Genomic DNA, 17,066 nt, shown 5'->3' on the forward strand with positions numbered 1-17,066 from the left:
CTGTACTCATTAAACAGAAAGTTATCTTCTCCCGTCTCCCTACCCTGCCAACTCCAAATTGTTTTCTCTGTCTATGACTTTACTTATATTCTAGATATTTCATATAAATGTAATATTAAATTTTGACCTTTTCTATCTGGCCCCTTCTCTCTTAACAATGTTTTTTGAGGTTCATATATGTTGTAGTATATATCAGTACTTCATTTCTTTTGGTAGGTAAATAATATTTCATAGTATGTATATACCAAAATTTGTATGTTCATCTGTTCATGGTCATTCAGGCTGTTTCTACCTTCTGGTTAATGTTAGTAGTCAAATGAGCATTTCTTATAGAGGTATTTGTTTTAGTATCTGTTTCAGTTATTTGGGGTAAATATCTAGGAGTGGAATTACTGTACTATGCAGTAATTTTATGTTTAACTATTTGAGGAATCACCAAGCTGTTAAGCACAGTGGCCAAACCATTTTGCATTCCTACAAAAAAGGTACAGGAGCACCAGTCTCTACAGCTTCATTGGCCCTAGTTATCTTCCTTTTTAAGAAATTCTTATAGCCATTCTAATGAATATGAAGTGGTGTCTCAGTTTCCTAAAGACTGGTGATGTTGAGCATCTTTTTCATGTGTTTATTGGCCATTTGTGTATCTCCTTTAGAGGACTGTCTGTTCAAGCCTTTTGCCCATTTTAAAACTGGATTAGGTGTCTTTTGTTCTTGAGTTGTAGAAATTCTTTCTAAATACTAGACTCTTTTAGATATATGAGTTGCAGGTATTTTCTCCTATTCTGTGGCTTGTCTTTTCACTTGATAAAGCCCCCTTTGATGTACAGGAGTTTTTAACTTTCATGAAGTCCAGTTTATCTGGTTTTTTTTTTTTCCTTTTCGTTTGTTCCTTGTGCTGTTAAGATTCTATTGCCAAATCCCAGATTATAAAGATTTACTCCTTGTATTCTAATTGTTTTATGATGTCAGCTCTTACATTTGGGCCAGTGGTCTTTTTGAGTTAATCTTATACGATGTGACGTCAAGGTCCAACTACTTTTTTTCTTTGTCGTGTGGCAATCCAGTTTTCCTAGTACTTTTTTTTCAAGTCAGGTTCTCTCTCTGCTTCCCAGACTGAAGTGTGGTTGCATGATGGCTCATTCACTGCAGCCTCTACCTCCTGGGCTGAGGCGATCCTTTGACGTCAGCCTCTGAAGTAGCTGGGACTAAGGCACATACCACCACACTCGGCTAATTTTTTTTTTTTTTTCTTTTGTAGAGACATAGTCTCCCTATGCTGCCCAGGATTGCCTCAAACTCCTGGGCTCAAGCATTCCTCCCGCCTTGGCCTCCCAAAATATTGGGATTATAGGCGTAAGCCATAAACCACCTCGCCTAGTCTCTGGTATCATTTGATAAAGAGACTTCTCTTTCTGTTGTTGTTTTTAATCTACCCCTTTGTTAAAATGTTACTTTAGTGAGTGGTTATGATCACTGGTTCAGAGACAGAATACTTGGATCCAGATCTGTGTTACTGCTTGCTACTCACATGACTTGGCAAGTTATTTAGCTGTTCTAACACTCAGTTTTCTTGTATGTAAAACAACAGAAACTCTGTAACATTACAATGAACACCAAATTGTATAATATATGTAACTTAACAAGATTTCTGACAGTGTGAGATAAGTGTTAGCAAGAATTAACCCCGATACCTATAATCTATTGAAGAAATCACCATTTAGTAAAAACCACCCCAAATTACAGTCTGCCGGGCATAAAGTAAACGTTAATTCTTCAAAAGGTAGTACTAAAAAATTCAAATGAATTGAAATAAATTAACATTACATAATGATTAATATTGATTTTACAGCATATGAGAGCATTTTGAGTCTTGTTTACTCCTTAAAATAATCTGTTTTAAAAATAAATAATAATCCTGAGATTTAGAGTGCTATTTTTTTTCTAAGACATAATCATATAATGATCAAGTGACAGAAATGGAATTTAAGTCCATGTCTGCCTCATTGGAAAGTCTTCTGTTTCACTCTGTTATACCTCACTATAGGAAAAAAAAAAGATTTACTAAACACGTGACCTCTTTTCCTTCCTGAAAGTGTTGGAGTAGGGAGAGATGAAAAGGGTGTGTGTGCGTGTGACATATATATGTGCCATATAAAACATTGTATCCTAATCAGTTCTCTAGGGGAGTATTTTACTGTGATTTAATATACCCTTTTGATTAAATCTCAGACTTAGCATATTTGTACTCATTTTCTGTCAGCTCTTTATATAATTAATATTTGTCATCTAAATTTTAATATTTAACTCTTTTAGTATATTAAATTGAAATAAAAATTTTAATTTAACATATAGTAAATCTAGGTTTCTCTTTTTAATCATGATCTGTGAGTCCAGTATTTTAAATGGTATTGAAAATGTTAACAGCCCATACATTTCGGTTTCTTTTGTGCTTCTCTTAGATGTCATAAAGGAGCAGAACCGAGAGTTACGTGGTACACAGAGGGCCATAATCAGAGATCGAGCAGCTCTAGAGAAACAAGAAAAACAGCTGGTGAGTAGAACATTAAATTTCAGTGTAACTTTTCAGACAAATTTGGAAATTAGTGTAGGAATAATTAGCTAAGTAGGAAAAAGGCACATGGCAGGTGGCAAGTGATTTACTTGACTAAGAAACAGCACTTAATGACTTTCTGCCTCTTCTGCTTACCTTGGTTTATTGTGTCATTCTGCCAACTTCTATAAGAATTCTGTATAGTCTGCTGATTATAGAGTCAGTTATTCTTCAGTTTGTGAAAGTCATAAATGCCTAGGAAGAAATATGACGGCGGACAGAACCACCTTTTTGTTAGTTAACAGCAACGATAAAATAGTCATGGAAAACAAGGAAGGGTTATTAAAAAAATTACATTACCTTGTAGATGTCTTACTTGATACTTTAAAGATCATTGTGTCTGTGACAATGCATATACTTTTACAAACAACTTTACTGAGGTATAATTGACATGCAATAAGCTATACATATTTAAAGTGTGCAATGTGAAAGGTTTTGACATATGCATAAACTCCATTTTCACAGGCAAGGTAGTGAACATATCCATCACTCCCAAAGTTTCCTTAAGCCCTTGAAATTCCCTCTTACCCATCCTGTCTTCTTTCTCCCCAGTGAAGCAAAACTGGTCTGCCATCGTTTGTTAGTTTGCATTATGGAATCATATAATATGAACTTTTTTTTTATACTGGCTTCTTTTACTCAGCGTAATTATTTTGAGGTTAATCATTGTTGTTATGTGGATCAGTATTAATTACTTATTATTGGTGAGGGTCATTTCACTGTGTGAATGTTTCACAATTTATCTGTCAGCTGGTGGACATTGGGTTGTTTCCAGGTTTTGGTTATTTTTTATAAAGTTGCTGCAGACATTCAAGTGAATTCTGTGTTTGACCATATATTTTGATTTCTCATGGGTATATTCCTAAGAGTGAATTTGCTGGATCATAGGGTAAAGATATGTTTAGCTATATAAGAAAGCACTATACAATTTGAAAAGTGACTGTAATGTTTTCTGTTTTCACTAGCGATGTATAAGAATTAACAATTGTTCAACATACTTGGAATTGACAGTCTTCAGTTTTAGCCATTTTAACGGGTGTGTTGTAGAGTGTCATTTTAAGTTAAAATTCCTTAATCACTGATGATGTTGAGTATCTTTTTATGTACCTCTTTCCATTTACATATCTTCTTTGCCAAAGGATCTGTTCAAATATTTTACCCTTTTTTTTCCATCAAATTGTTTTCTTAGTTATTTAGGTGTAGCAGTTATTTATATATTCTAGATATAAGTGTTTTAGTAAGTGTATGTTTTGGAAATATTCTGAAGTTCTTGGTCATGTTCTTCATTTTTCTATATGTCTTTTGAGAAACAAAATGTTCTTTTTTTGTTGCTTTTTTGTTGATCAAGTGCAATTCATTGTGCTTTTTTCCTGTGGTTAGTACTTTTAGTGTCTTACCTAAGAAATATTTGCCTAATCCAAAGTCACCAACATTTTCTCCTATGTTTTTTAATTGTGGATGTCCTTCTAGGCTCATGCTATTCCATTGATCTATATTAATGTCACTATTCTTAAGCCACTACTACAGTGTGTTCATTACTACTGTAAAGTGGGTCTTACAGTTAGATAGCATTAACCTTCAACTTTGTATTTCTTTTTTCATACTTCTTTTGTCTATTTTAGGTACTTGTTTAACTGTAAATATGACTTTTCGAGTATACTTGTCAATTTTTTTCACCCTTTCTCATTTATTTTTTATTTTTTTCTATTATAAAGATGTGGGGTACAATACAAACGTTGATTATACAGGTACCCTTGTTGATGAGGAATGCCCCTCCCTCCTCTAGCAGTTTCCTTCAACTACCAATCCCATCCCCCTCCCCTGATAGTTTTCCACTACTGCCCATCCCTTTCTTATAGTATGATAATAATTGTTCAAGGTCTGCTTATGAGTGAAAGCATATGGTACTCTGTTCTTTCTTCTGTGATAGATCACTGAGTATGATTGACTCTAAATCTATCCAAGTTGCTGCAAAGTCCATATGTTTGTCCTCATTTATGACTGCATAATATTCCATTGTGTATATGTACCACATTTTTTTATCCAGTCCAGTTTTGATGGGCAACATGGTTGGTTCCATGTTTTTGCTATTGTGAATAGAGCTGCAACAAACATACGTGTGCAGCTGTCTTTTTTGTAGAAAGATTTGAGTTCCTCTGGGTATATTCCCAATAGGGGAATTGCTGGGTCATGTGGAAGGTCAATTTCTAGTTCTTTCAGGAATCGCCACACTGTCTTCGGAAGAGGTTGTACTAGTCTGTATTCCCACCAGCAATGCAGAAGCATTCCTTTTTCTCCACATCCTTGCCAGCATCTGTTGTTTTTTGTTTTATTACTGATGGCCATTCTTACTGGGGTTAGGTGATATCTCAATGTGGTTTTGATTTGCATTTCTCTGATCATGAGTGAGGCTGAGCACTTTTTCGTGTGTCTGTTGGCTGCCTGTATATCTTCTTTTGAAGTGTCGATTCATATCTTTTGCCCACTTTTTAATGGGGCTATTTGTTTTTTCCTTTCAGTGAAAAAGATTAGATTTGATTGGAATTACATTGAATATGTAAGCCAATTTGGGAAGAATTAACATCTTAACAATACTAAATCTTCTGGCCCATGAAGGTATTATATCTTCATTTATTTAGATCTGTAGTTTTTCTCAGTAGTGTTTTGTACTTGTAAGTATAAATGTCTTGTACTTGTTTTGTCAGATTTATCCCTAAAGTATTTCAAATTTTTGATGCTAAGTGATATTTTAAGAACAAATTCAACTTCTAATTTTTTGTTGCTAGTAGATATATAGATACATTAAATTTTTGTGTATTTATCTTGAATCCTGTAATTTTCATAAAATTTCATTTATGAAGAAAGATGCCATGAGATATCTACATAGTCATATCATCATGAATAAATAAAACTAAATCATCTTCTCCAATCTTGAAACCTTTTGCTCTTTTCTTTCCCTTACCTTTTTATACTGACTAGAACCTTCCACACAATGTTGAGTAGATGGGTGAGAGCAGACTTCTTTATCTTTTTACTGATCTTTAGGAGGAAACATGCAGTCTGTCACAATTAGGTATATTAATTATAGACTTTTGTAGGTGCCCTTTTCTAGGTTGAGGAAGTTCCTTTTTATTTTGTTTACTGACAGTTTTTATCAGGAAGCAGTTTTGCCAAATGGTTAGTTGGTTGGTTAGGGTATTTTTACATCTATTGAAATGATTGTATAGTTTTCTTCTTTTGTCTGTTAGTATAGTATACTGACTGATTACCAAAAGTTAAATCAACCTTTTACTCCTGGGTTACATCTCACTTGATAATGATGTATTTTTTTGAAAATATTTTCAACTTGCTATAGTTTTAAGAATATTTGCATCTATGTTTATGAAAGATAATTGATTTGTAGTTTTGTGTAGTATTTTTATTTGGATATCAGAGTAATATACAGGCCTCATAGCATGAGTTGGCAAGGGTCACACAACTTTTACTTTACTGAAAGGTATGTAGTTCTTCCTTAAATGTGTGATAGGATCAGTTCAGGCATCTGTGAACGAAGCTTTCCTTGTGAGTAGGTTTTTAAACTATACATTGGTTTTTAAATAGATATAGAGTGGTTTATGTTGTCTGTCTTGTTGAATGAGTTTTGATAGCTTAAGTCTGTCAAGCAATCTGTCCTTTCTACTGAATTTTGAAATCTAATGATAGATTGTTGTTTATAATACTCCCTTATAATTCTTTAACAACTTTATAGCATAAAGTGATGACCTTTGTATTCTCAGTATTTGCAACTTGTATGTTCTTTATTTGTCTTGTTGATTTTTTCATCAGCCTGACTAGTGTTTTATCAATTTGATTGATTTTTATATACATATACATAAAATAGCTTTGGCTTCATTGATTTTTCTGCACTAGTTTTTCTTTCCTACTTTATAAATTTCTTATTTATCTTATTTGTTTCTTTTTGCTTTTGTTGTCATTTGCTTTATCTTCTACTTTATGTTGAAGCTCATGAGATATTCATTTTTTTTCAAATATGGGCTTTAATGCTATATGTTTTCTTCTAAGAACTGTTTGAACTGAAAATCACAAATCTGTATATGTTGCATTTTCATTTTATTAAGTTCATTTTCTCAGTGACTTTTTTCCATTAACCTATGGCTTATTTAGAACTGTGTTTTAAAATTTCTGCTTAGTTGTGATTTTCCTTCAATATTTTCTTTGTTAATTTCCTGTTTAATTTTATGTGATTAGAGAACCTATGTTATATGGTTTTAGTCCTCTAAAATGTATTGAGCTCTGTTTTCTGATGCAAAACATGGAATATTTTGGTGATTGTTTAGTGTATACTTGAAAAGAATGAATATTCTGCTTTCAGCAATGGAGTTTCTTATGTAAGGTCAAGTCAGTAATAGTGTTCTTTTGACTCTTTGTACCATTACAGATTTTCTGTCTACTCATAACTTGAGAGGAGTTGTTGATCTTTCTTATGCTAATTATGTCTATTTTTCCTTTGAGTTCTTCTGTTGTGCTTTATATATTATGAAGCACTTTTATTAGGTGCATATACCTTTAGAATTGTCTTGATATCTTTACATATTAATTCCCTGATCATTATGAAATACCCCTTTTATTTCTGCTAATATTTCTTATTCTCAAGTTTATTTGGCCTGATATTAATATAACCACTCCAGATTTGTAGATTTAAGTATTGATATATTATATATTTTTCCATCATTTTACCTGGTTTTATGTTTATATTTAAAGTTCGTGTCTTGAGATAACATATAATTGGGTAAGTTTTCTAATCTAATCTGATAGTCTACCTTTTAATTGAGGTATAAGGTGGACTATTTATTTAATGTAATTACCTGTATTATTTTTAAATCTACCACGTTGTTCTTTTATTTGCTCTGTTTCCCACCAACATTTTTCTTATTTGTTTGTTCTTTCTTTCCTATTTGTTATTTTGTTTTTTATTAAGTCTTTTTTTTTTTTTTTTTTTGAGGTGGAGCCTCACTCTGTTGCCCAGACTAGAGTACAGTGGCCACTCCCAGCCACCGCAGCCTCGACCTGCTGGGCTCCGGCGGTCCTTCCACTTCAGCCTCCCAAGTAACTGGAACTACAGGCGCGTGCTACCACACCTGGCTAATTTTTGATTTATTGTAGAGATAAGGTCTCGCCAAGTTGCCCAAATGGGTCTCGAACCCGCGGGCTCAGGCAATCCACTCACCTCAGCCTCCCAAAGCACGGGATTACAGGCTGAGCCACTGAGCCCAGCTATTAAGTCTTTTTTAAGAAAATTTTTCTTTTCGGCTTGATGTGTGCACCGTTTTGTAGACTTGCTTTGTATATATGGATGAAGGTACTAGTTCTCTTGTTTCCATGTAAACATGTGGAAAGAATTATCCTCTCAGACCACTCTTTCTCTCTATGACTTCGTGGTAGACTTGTCCCCTCTTTATGACCAGGGGAGAGGGTATATTTTGTATATTTGATCTATTCTTCTGAAATAAGTTATGGAGGGCTACTCCTCAGTGATTTTGTTCTCTTCCTTTTATTTCCTTTCTTAGGAACTAGAAATTAAGAAAATGGCTAAGATTGGTAATAAAGAAGCTTGCAGAGTTTTAGCCAAACAGCTTGTACATCTACGGAAGCAGAAAACAAGAACTTTTGCTGTGAGTTCAAAGGTCACATCTATGTGTACACAAACAAAAGTGATGAATTCCCAAATGAAGATGGCTGGAGCAATGTCGACCACAGCAAAAGTAAGTGGGAGCCTTTATATCCATATATTTGTAGTTTTATCAAAGATACTTAAGTATCTATATTCAAATCAGATTTAAAAGCACTCTTGGTATATATATGATATACAGTGTATGTAATTTTTAGTAAAATGAGTTATAATACTAGATAATCCAGGTAAATGCTTCTAGATTCTTTACTTGTATGTTTTAATAACAAAATGTTTTGTTTTAGAACATTTCAATTTTCTTATGTACCTTCTAAATTTATAAAATTGACTTTAAAAAGTATTTGCTTTTTTCCCCTCAAGTTGTCAGTAGATTTTTGAGTTTATTTCATTAAGCAATAAGTTCTGACTACTTTTAAGTAATAACTTTTTCTTGATTCCTTGTTATGAATGTGCCAGAAGGATGCATGAATACTGTCAGAAGGATTTATCAGTATTTTTCTGGAACTTAACTTACTCCATACAAACACACACACACACACACACACACACACACACACACACACACACACACACACAATATCAATGTTTTTACTTTAGAGTTTAAGGAAGTCTGAGTCTGTCAGTCATTTAATAAATAATGAACATCTTGATGTATGTGTCAAATGCTGCGAGTTATCAAAAGCGGTTTAAGACAAGTTTTAGTTTAATTACAGGGAGCTTAAGATATCTCTCAGTAGGAAACTACCTACTATATACATCAGCCTGTGCTAAACTTTGTGAACTGTGCAGATCTTTGAACACACAGAAGGCATAGGTATTAAAAAAAAACCCACTAGGTGTTAGATGTAGAGGGAGTGTGGATATGAAGAGCAAAAAAAAAAAGCCACAGAGGAAAGTACAAGGCCTATTAGGAAAATGCTATATGCAGGTATATAAATACAGTCAAACCTCACTTAACAAAAGGGATATATTCTGAGAAATTCATCCTTAGACAATTTTGCAGTTATGTGGTCATCACAGAGTGTATTCACACAAACCTAGATGGTCTGGCCTTCTACGCAACTAGGCTGTATATTGTAGCCTGTCGCTCCCAGAGTGCACTGTACTGAATATTGTAGGCAGTTGTAACACAATGGTAGGTGTCTATGTATCTAAACATATCTAAACATAGGAAAGGTAACTTAGAAAATTTCAATGAAAAAATCAGAAAGGTGCAACTACCTGTATATTGCCTCTCATCAACCAAAGCGTAGGTATGTAGCACACACTTGTAGATGAATCGTGGCCATACTAGTCAGCATTAGTCTCTCTTAATGAATTAAGTTGTGAGTATATAATGTAAAGTAATTGTTTCCACATAATTTTTGAAAACTCAGCTTTATTTATTTTCTTAGACCATGGTTTTAAATGTGTTAATCGATTAAGTATGTATGCTAGTATATCCTCTGATTCTTTTTAATTTTGACATTAAAAATTTGATGAAAATTTTTACATACATTAAATTAAAATTTTTAAAAAATTGATTGACATTGCCCACTTGCCACTAACAGGTAAATTTAATTTCTCTATTTGAATAGCAGTGACTTTTATTTTGACAATATTTTGTATTACATACTTTTCCCTATTATTTTAATGAGGCGTTTCACATTGGTCTTCATTATACAGATGTTAAGCAGATGGTTTTCAATGACTATTTCACTCTTTTCCTAGAATACTTAACACTGTCTGGTTATGGCAGGGTGGATGACTTTTAAAAGATATCCAACTTGTGATTTAAATAGCTCTTTGTGGTATAAGTTAGGTAGTTTCATAGTCATGTTGACTCTTTTATACTATAGAAGATCTGTTTCTGTTAGAGGTAGAGATAATGAACCTCCTTTTTTGTTGTTGGTTGTTTTTTAAAAGTCTGTCTATATTGTATATGTTCCCTTTGACTTATCCTGTAGTAACATTTTCAGAATGATGGCACTAACATGAGTCTTTCAATACAATTAAAGACAATGCAGGCTGTTAACAAGAAGATGGATCCACAAAAGACATTACAAACAATGCAGAATTTCCAGAAGGAAAACATGAAGATGGAAATGACTGAAGAAATGAGTAAGTTTAATCTGTTGTAAGGAATGTATAGTTTTCTCATCTTTATTTAGCCAAGTTTATTTACTAGCAATCTCATAGTATCATCAAAGATGAAACAAAAAACTAATAGAGCAACCTCAGAGATATTTATATTGTAGCATCAATGTATCTTTAAATTAACAGCATGTAAGGCTCAAAATTCTCTTAGCATTTGACTGCAGAAAAACTATAAAATACATTATGCCATATTTCTATTACACATTGGCTTCAGCAGTTTGGCTTTATTGATGACTGTACAAAAGCCAACTTGTGATTTAAATAGCTCTTTGTGGTATAAGTAAGGTAGTTTCACAGTCATGTTGACTTTTTATACTACAGAAGATCTGTTTCTGTTAGAGGTAGAGATAATGAATCTCCTTTTTTCTTGTTGGGGTTTTTTTCTTCCTCATCACAGGAGTCATTTGCTGTTAGTTTTTTTTCTTATTGAATATAAATGAATTACATGTTATGGTGGAAACAGGGAGACTACAAACAATCAGAGCATATAAAAATCATCACACCAACCAGATGTAGTTACTGTTAGTGTTATACATTTATTTCCTGTGTTGACTCATATTTTGTAAAAGTAAGATCATGTTACATGTATGAGTCTTATCCTGCCTTTAAAAAAACATAATAGTATAACATAAGCCTGTGCTCATGACCTTATTAAGTCTTCTCTGTAGACTTTTATAAAAATATCTTTAATATCACAAAGCATCAGTATACCCTAATCAAAACATTCTTACGTTGGTCAATAAGTTTGTTTTAAAGTTTTCATTATATTTGATAATCCTTTGAGAAATATGATTATGTATTACTTTGAATAAATTTCTTAAATCTTTTTAGAATATTAACTTTTTTTTTTTTTTAGCTAAGTTTAAGTGTTCAGGCTAAAATGCAGTAGTATGATCATGGCTACTGCAGCCTCACCCCGCTGGGCTCAGGCCTCAGCTTTCCAAGTAGCTGGAACTACTGGCACGCACTACCATGTCCAGCGAATTTTTTAAATTTATTGTGTAGACGAGGTGTCACCAAGTTGCCCAGCATGATCTCGAACCCTTGGGCTCAGGTGATCCTCTCACCTCTCCCTCCCAAAGTACTGGGATTACAGGTGTGAGCAACCATTCCTGGCCAGAATATTAACTTTTATAAGGGCTTTGGATCATACTACTAATTCTTCCCAGAAAGATTACGCCAATGTTTATTTCATCATTAATGAATGACTGACCCATCACAGCACCCTGTTTAACACTGAATCGTTAGGTATATTATATATGAAAAGGTGGCATCATTATTTTGAAAACGTGTGTTCTAATTGTTCTACAACTATGTAGGATATGCTGATTTAGCTCTGCTTATCTGCTAGCATGTTAGTTTATAGCATTTGGTAGTTTTAGTGTATAAAGTAGTATCTGACTAGATCACCAGGGTCACATGTCCCTCCAGGACCACTTCACATGTGACTGCCTCCCAGTTCCCTCTGAAACTTCATGGTCCCCTACTTTTCCATTTGCCACAGTCTGTTTATTTTTGTTTGTTCTCAAGTAGAAACTAACTGAAATCTTCATCTTTTTCCATCTGTGCATCCATATATTTGTATCTCATGCCAGCTACTTAGGTTCCCAGTTTCAAAGGTAAATAAGATATAACCTCAAGCCTTCAAAGACTCTGCCCACAATGCAGCATGACACCACCTTACGGACTGCTTTCAGTAAACATCTTGGGAAGGAAAGGAAGTAAGGAAGGGTTCTAGCAGTCATAATCCTGTTAAGCTGGGCATCATTCTCTGGGCAAATTTGGTAAAATAGTGACCCTTAGCTTTCATTAGAATATTCTCTCTATATCTTGACTGTAAATTTAAGGAGTTTAAAAATATGATTATAGGTATAAAAAGAGTAAATTGTCCCCAGATATTAACAAGATTATACATATTCTTCCCTGGTTAGGTTTAACAGCTACTAGCTTAATGGATACGATTTGTAGAATCATATTTAAAAATCTTAAGCCTGTAGCTGTGACTATCAATAGTTTTGGTCAGTGAGATGTAATTTTTCAAAAAATCAGAGTAGATTTGTTTACTATAGAATACTTTGTGTTGAAGTAAACATTATTCCAGATTTAGTGGCTCGAAAATGCATCTGTCAGTATACTTCACTTACATTTTAAAGTGACTTTTATAGTTCTTTTGTTCACTAAATCTGCCTTCTGTAATATGTAAAATATATACATATAGGTGGGCTAGATTCTAAATATGTAAACGAGCCTGAAATTTGTTTGACAGTAACCGCTTTGGTCCCTCTCCCTCATTCCCCAGTCAATGATACACTTGATGACATCTTTGATGGCTCTGATGATGAAGAAGAAAGCCAAGATATTGTCAATCAAGTTCTGGATGAAATTGGAATCGAAATCTCTGGAAAGGTAGGAATATCTTTTCTTCTCAGTTGGAAATAGTTTCTGCGTACCACTTTTGTCACTTAACTGTTTTAAGTCGTTTATACTTCTAGGAGCATGTTTTGTATTTGTTTCAAAAATAAATTAGACCTCTTTACGGCATACCGTTTGTGTCCTATCCCTGACATTGCTAACACACATACTGTTCCTTTTTCCTTTGTTTGCTGTAGATGGCCAAGGCTCCATCGGCTGCCCGAAGCTTACCCTCTGCCTCCACTTCAAAGGCTACAATCTCCGATGAAGAGATCGAACGGCAGCTCAAAGCTCTAGGAGTAGATTAATAAAAAAATTTTTTAAAAGATTATTTTTGCCTACTTATAAATATGTAGGATAAAGCAGGCACAGCACAGATTCCTTTTACAAAACACATTTATTTTGCAAAAAATAAAGACCACGAGTGAACAGTTGTTTTCCAACCCATGGCTATTTTGAATCTTTTGCCAAAGAATGACAATGATGCAAAAATGGGAACAGTTTGGATTTTAATGAGAACTATTGAGAAGTGATGATGTGTAAAAAGTTGACTTCTTTTCTGCATGGCACAGAGAAATTATATTCCTTACTTAGTGTCAGTTTATGCTCTAAATCTTTTTACACTGAATAGAAACACCTTGTTAAACGCCACTGGGCACCAACTTAAAGAGACTTGTAAAAATATTAAAAGTGTATCATTAATTCTGTATCTGTGGCTTGTCTTTTGTAGCGTTTATGTGATATGACCATAGGCAGTTCAGCTACCAAATTATTTTTAAATGATCTAAAGAAGAGTGCTATTTAAACATCTGTCTTAAACAAAAACTGTCATAAGCTTTTCTTTTCTTTCCTTTGGGAGAACATTCTAGTTGGTAAGTTTATTACCTTTCTAAATGTGCTTGGCACCTGCCTTAAAACAGCACAGACGTATTGTGCACATCTTTATATTATTTTGACTGGCAGAGAAGAAATAAATTTTAAACTAGAATTGAGGCCACACTGAAGATTATCCAGGCTCTTTTCTAAAGCTTTTAAAGTGAATTGAATATAATTAGCAAAAAAACAGAAAACGAACTAATAACATTTGATAGTAATAAAACAGTAAATTTTGGCCTTCTAAGAAGTGAAATTTTCTCCATATGAATTATAATGTAATCTGTTTAATTTAGAACTGTATTAAGTATATCGAACATTAAATTGAAGCCATTATTCTCGGTTAAGTACTACTAGTATGACAATACTCGAACTAAATTTTTAAAATAAAAAGTAACATTTTTTGGCAAATAAGCTGTAATTTTTTTTTGAAAGTACTGTCTAAATGTGTATTAGTATTTTTTAAAGTAAAGTTGCTATGGTATTTAATGTATGTATACAGAGTGAGAGAAAATGGAGTACCAGATTAGTTAGAAATAGAATTTAGGATTAGGCTAGTTTTGAAACATGATGCTATAATATGTGGGTTCTAACACATTCCACATAAAACCTCTGGATGAGGCATGCATAACCTGGTTCATTTGGGGTGATGGACATTTTGGGCTAATGTTGGCAAAGTAAAATACATCTTAGCACTAGTAAACGTGACATATAGATTGCTGGGAGGAATGAAAAGCTGAACTCTAGTTTACAGAGTTTAAACTTTATAGTTTTTCCTAAGCCATTTTATAAAGTTCAAAGATGAGGTTTCATTATTGATAGTATTAAATACATAGTTTCTCTGAACAGTAATGGATCAAAACATTTTACTGGATGATGGAATGTTTACCAGAACATGTTTTGATTCTTGGATGTACCTAATAACGTCATCTAACTTATTTACTTTTCTTGTTTACATGTGGGGTCTTTTGTTTTTAAAAATTATTTTGTTAAAAAAACTCAATAAAGATTTATTACTATTGTCCTTTTTTATTTTTATCTCTTACTGTTTTTGGCTTCACTAAAATTAAAATTTTTATGCATATTTGGTAATTTTTCAGAATGAGTTTCAAAATTATTTTCCTAGATAAAACACTAGATAATTCTGCCATTTACATTTTAACAACAGAAAAACTGTCTTTTAAAGAATTACCAGTTAGTTTAAGACATGTTTGTGAATGTAATAAGCCTAAGAATTGGTGGTTTCACACTAAATTAATTTGATAATTCCTGTTTTAAGATTTCCAGAGACTAAGCATTTATTAAGTTTTATTTTTAAACGTATGGTCCGCTGTGATTTCGGCCAAACATGGATACCACAGAAGACGTTTGAACCCAAAAGAAAGAGGAGAGTCACCCTGATTTGGCTACATTTATATGAGGATCTGGTGCTATCCTATGCTAAAAAGAAAATCGTTTTTTGGTTTTTTTTTGGTCCTTAAAAAATAGGAAATGAGTATTCTAATAGGTTGAGCTTAATGGTAATATTGATTTTTAAAAACCCTGCTTTTCCTAGCTTTTTGTTTTGTTTTGGTAAAACTAACAGTTGTATTCAAATAAGAGGTTGACAACAGAAAGAATAGAAGAGTATTTATTCCTGAAGGGGAAGCAACCCAATGCCACGTTTTGTTACCAGATGAAAAAGTCAAGGATGGAGAAGATTTCAGAGTACCAGAGTAGAATGTGACATGAACATGTCAGTACTGACAATTACACCTGCTCTTAGAAAACAAAATTACTATCAGATTGTCGTGGCGTGGACCATACTCTGCTCTGAGGAGAATATCTGGGTGTGGCATGAGCTCATGGAAAGGGCTCAAAATTGTGGCCCTGTAGACTAGAGAGTGGAAGCTGGCAGCCTATGGGCTTTGTGTTATTTGACCTGCACAGTGATGTCTGTTTTATTATTTGCGTTTAATGCCTTAGAGGAAGCCTGGCATTCTCCCTTTGACCACATGTGCATTTCGTACATGTCCGGTTGCCACCTTTTTTCACCTGATATCTGTGGACCTAGTTTAAATGTGTACCCTTATTTTACACATGCGTGTGTTAAAACAGGATTTGTCCATGTCTGAAGAGACCTACGATGACTTTCCCCTTTGAAGCCATTATTCTGCATGGAGAGGTTTCTGCAGATTCAGAAACACAGATCAGCTTTCCAATTTCTGTAGAAGCTGTGTCTCGTAGGAGACTCAAAACCATTCTTCTAAGTTTAGTTTATTTTTTAGTCTATTGGATTGGCTTTGCCTTAGAGGAAACTTGAGTATTGTGGAGTCTGATTTCAGGTACCCTACTGCTGGAACCCTACTTCACCCCACTATCCTTCCAGCAACCTGAAAATACACACACACACACACACCTCTCTTTCATCCCCAAACTCTGAACATATTTCTTTGACTAGACAAATCCTTATCCTCCATTAGAGATGGAAAGATAAATTGTATGAATATGTCAATCACCTCTGCTCGGTCAAGTTGTATGTACCAGTTGGTATAAATGGCAAGTATCTTCTCCATTTTAATGGACTACTCTACTAAATTCCTGAAGACTTACATTGAAAAGCACACAAGAATATAAGATTGAAAGACTGCATGGCTAAATTCAGCCTTTGATATTTATTTCTAAAAGTATGAACACATCTACAGAGTAAATTACATTTGACATTGCTTAGTTGCAGCTTAAGATTCTAAATGACATTCACCATTTTCTTTTGTTTGAAAAGGTTGATATCTATTAAAATACCATTTTGATATAGTTATAAAATAGACTCAAAACTCATTAATACAAATGAGTTAATAGTACATACCAGTGTATTTTCAACTAACATGAATAGCTAAGTGAGTAAAGAATTGCTATTTCAATATTAAGAAATCATTCAAAATGGGAAAAAAACTGGTTCCCAATGCTGGTTGTGTCTAAACTAGAAAAAAATGACTTTATAAATAAATATTTGATAATATTGATTATGAAATAAACATTGATGATCTATGTATATATACATGCCTATTTTTGTTGCATAAAGTCAGTCAGATTAAACACTACCAGCAAATTCATATGTAAAATGCCAAAAGTTTACTAAATTCATATTGTGTTACATTTTACTTCTATTTTCAAGTTTCAAAGCAAATATATGCATTTTTGTATGTACGAGAGTGTACCCACCAAAAAAAATCCAGAATTATTTTTTGGGAGGACAGGACCCTTGTGGTACAGGCTTACCCCACTAAGTTAAGTGTTCGAGAAACCCACTGGCATCACTGTACTAGGTAACTTTGGGAGAGGCTGTGTTTGGCTTCAGTGAATTTT

General features: G+C 33.5%; 1 protein-coding gene across 1 annotated transcript; it reads left to right on the forward strand.

The window, feature by feature from the left end:
- Positions 1-2,485: 2,485 nt before the first annotated feature.
- Positions 2,486-14,132, forward strand: CHMP2B (charged multivesicular body protein 2B). The gene is made up of 6 exons (XM_008054392.2): positions 2,486-2,551; positions 5,131-5,227; positions 8,179-8,373; positions 10,298-10,400; positions 12,736-12,842; positions 13,046-14,132. Exons 2-6 carry the CDS (start codon positions 5,222-5,224, stop codon positions 13,154-13,156), a joined length of 522 nt encoding a protein of 173 aa, XP_008052583.1. The 5' UTR covers positions 2,486-2,551; positions 5,131-5,221; the 3' UTR covers positions 13,157-14,132.
- Positions 14,133-17,066: the final 2,934 nt, after the last annotated feature.

This window comes from Carlito syrichta, unplaced genomic scaffold (assembly GCF_000164805.1).
Source record: "Carlito syrichta isolate Samal-C Ts95f unplaced genomic scaffold, Tarsius_syrichta-2.0.1 Scaffold289991, whole genome shotgun sequence".
Lineage (NCBI taxonomy): Eukaryota > Metazoa > Chordata > Mammalia > Primates > Tarsiidae > Carlito > Carlito syrichta.

Excerpts from the sequence above, each read along its gene's own strand:
- CHMP2B (XM_008054392.2), top strand. Across the intron at positions 10,401-12,735 it reads GGAAATGACTGAAGAAATGA|TCAATGATACACTTGATGAC; the intron begins GTAAGTTTAATC and ends CTCATTCCCCAG. Across the intron at positions 12,843-13,045 it reads GAATCGAAATCTCTGGAAAG|ATGGCCAAGGCTCCATCGGC; the intron begins GTAGGAATATCT and ends TGTTTGCTGTAG.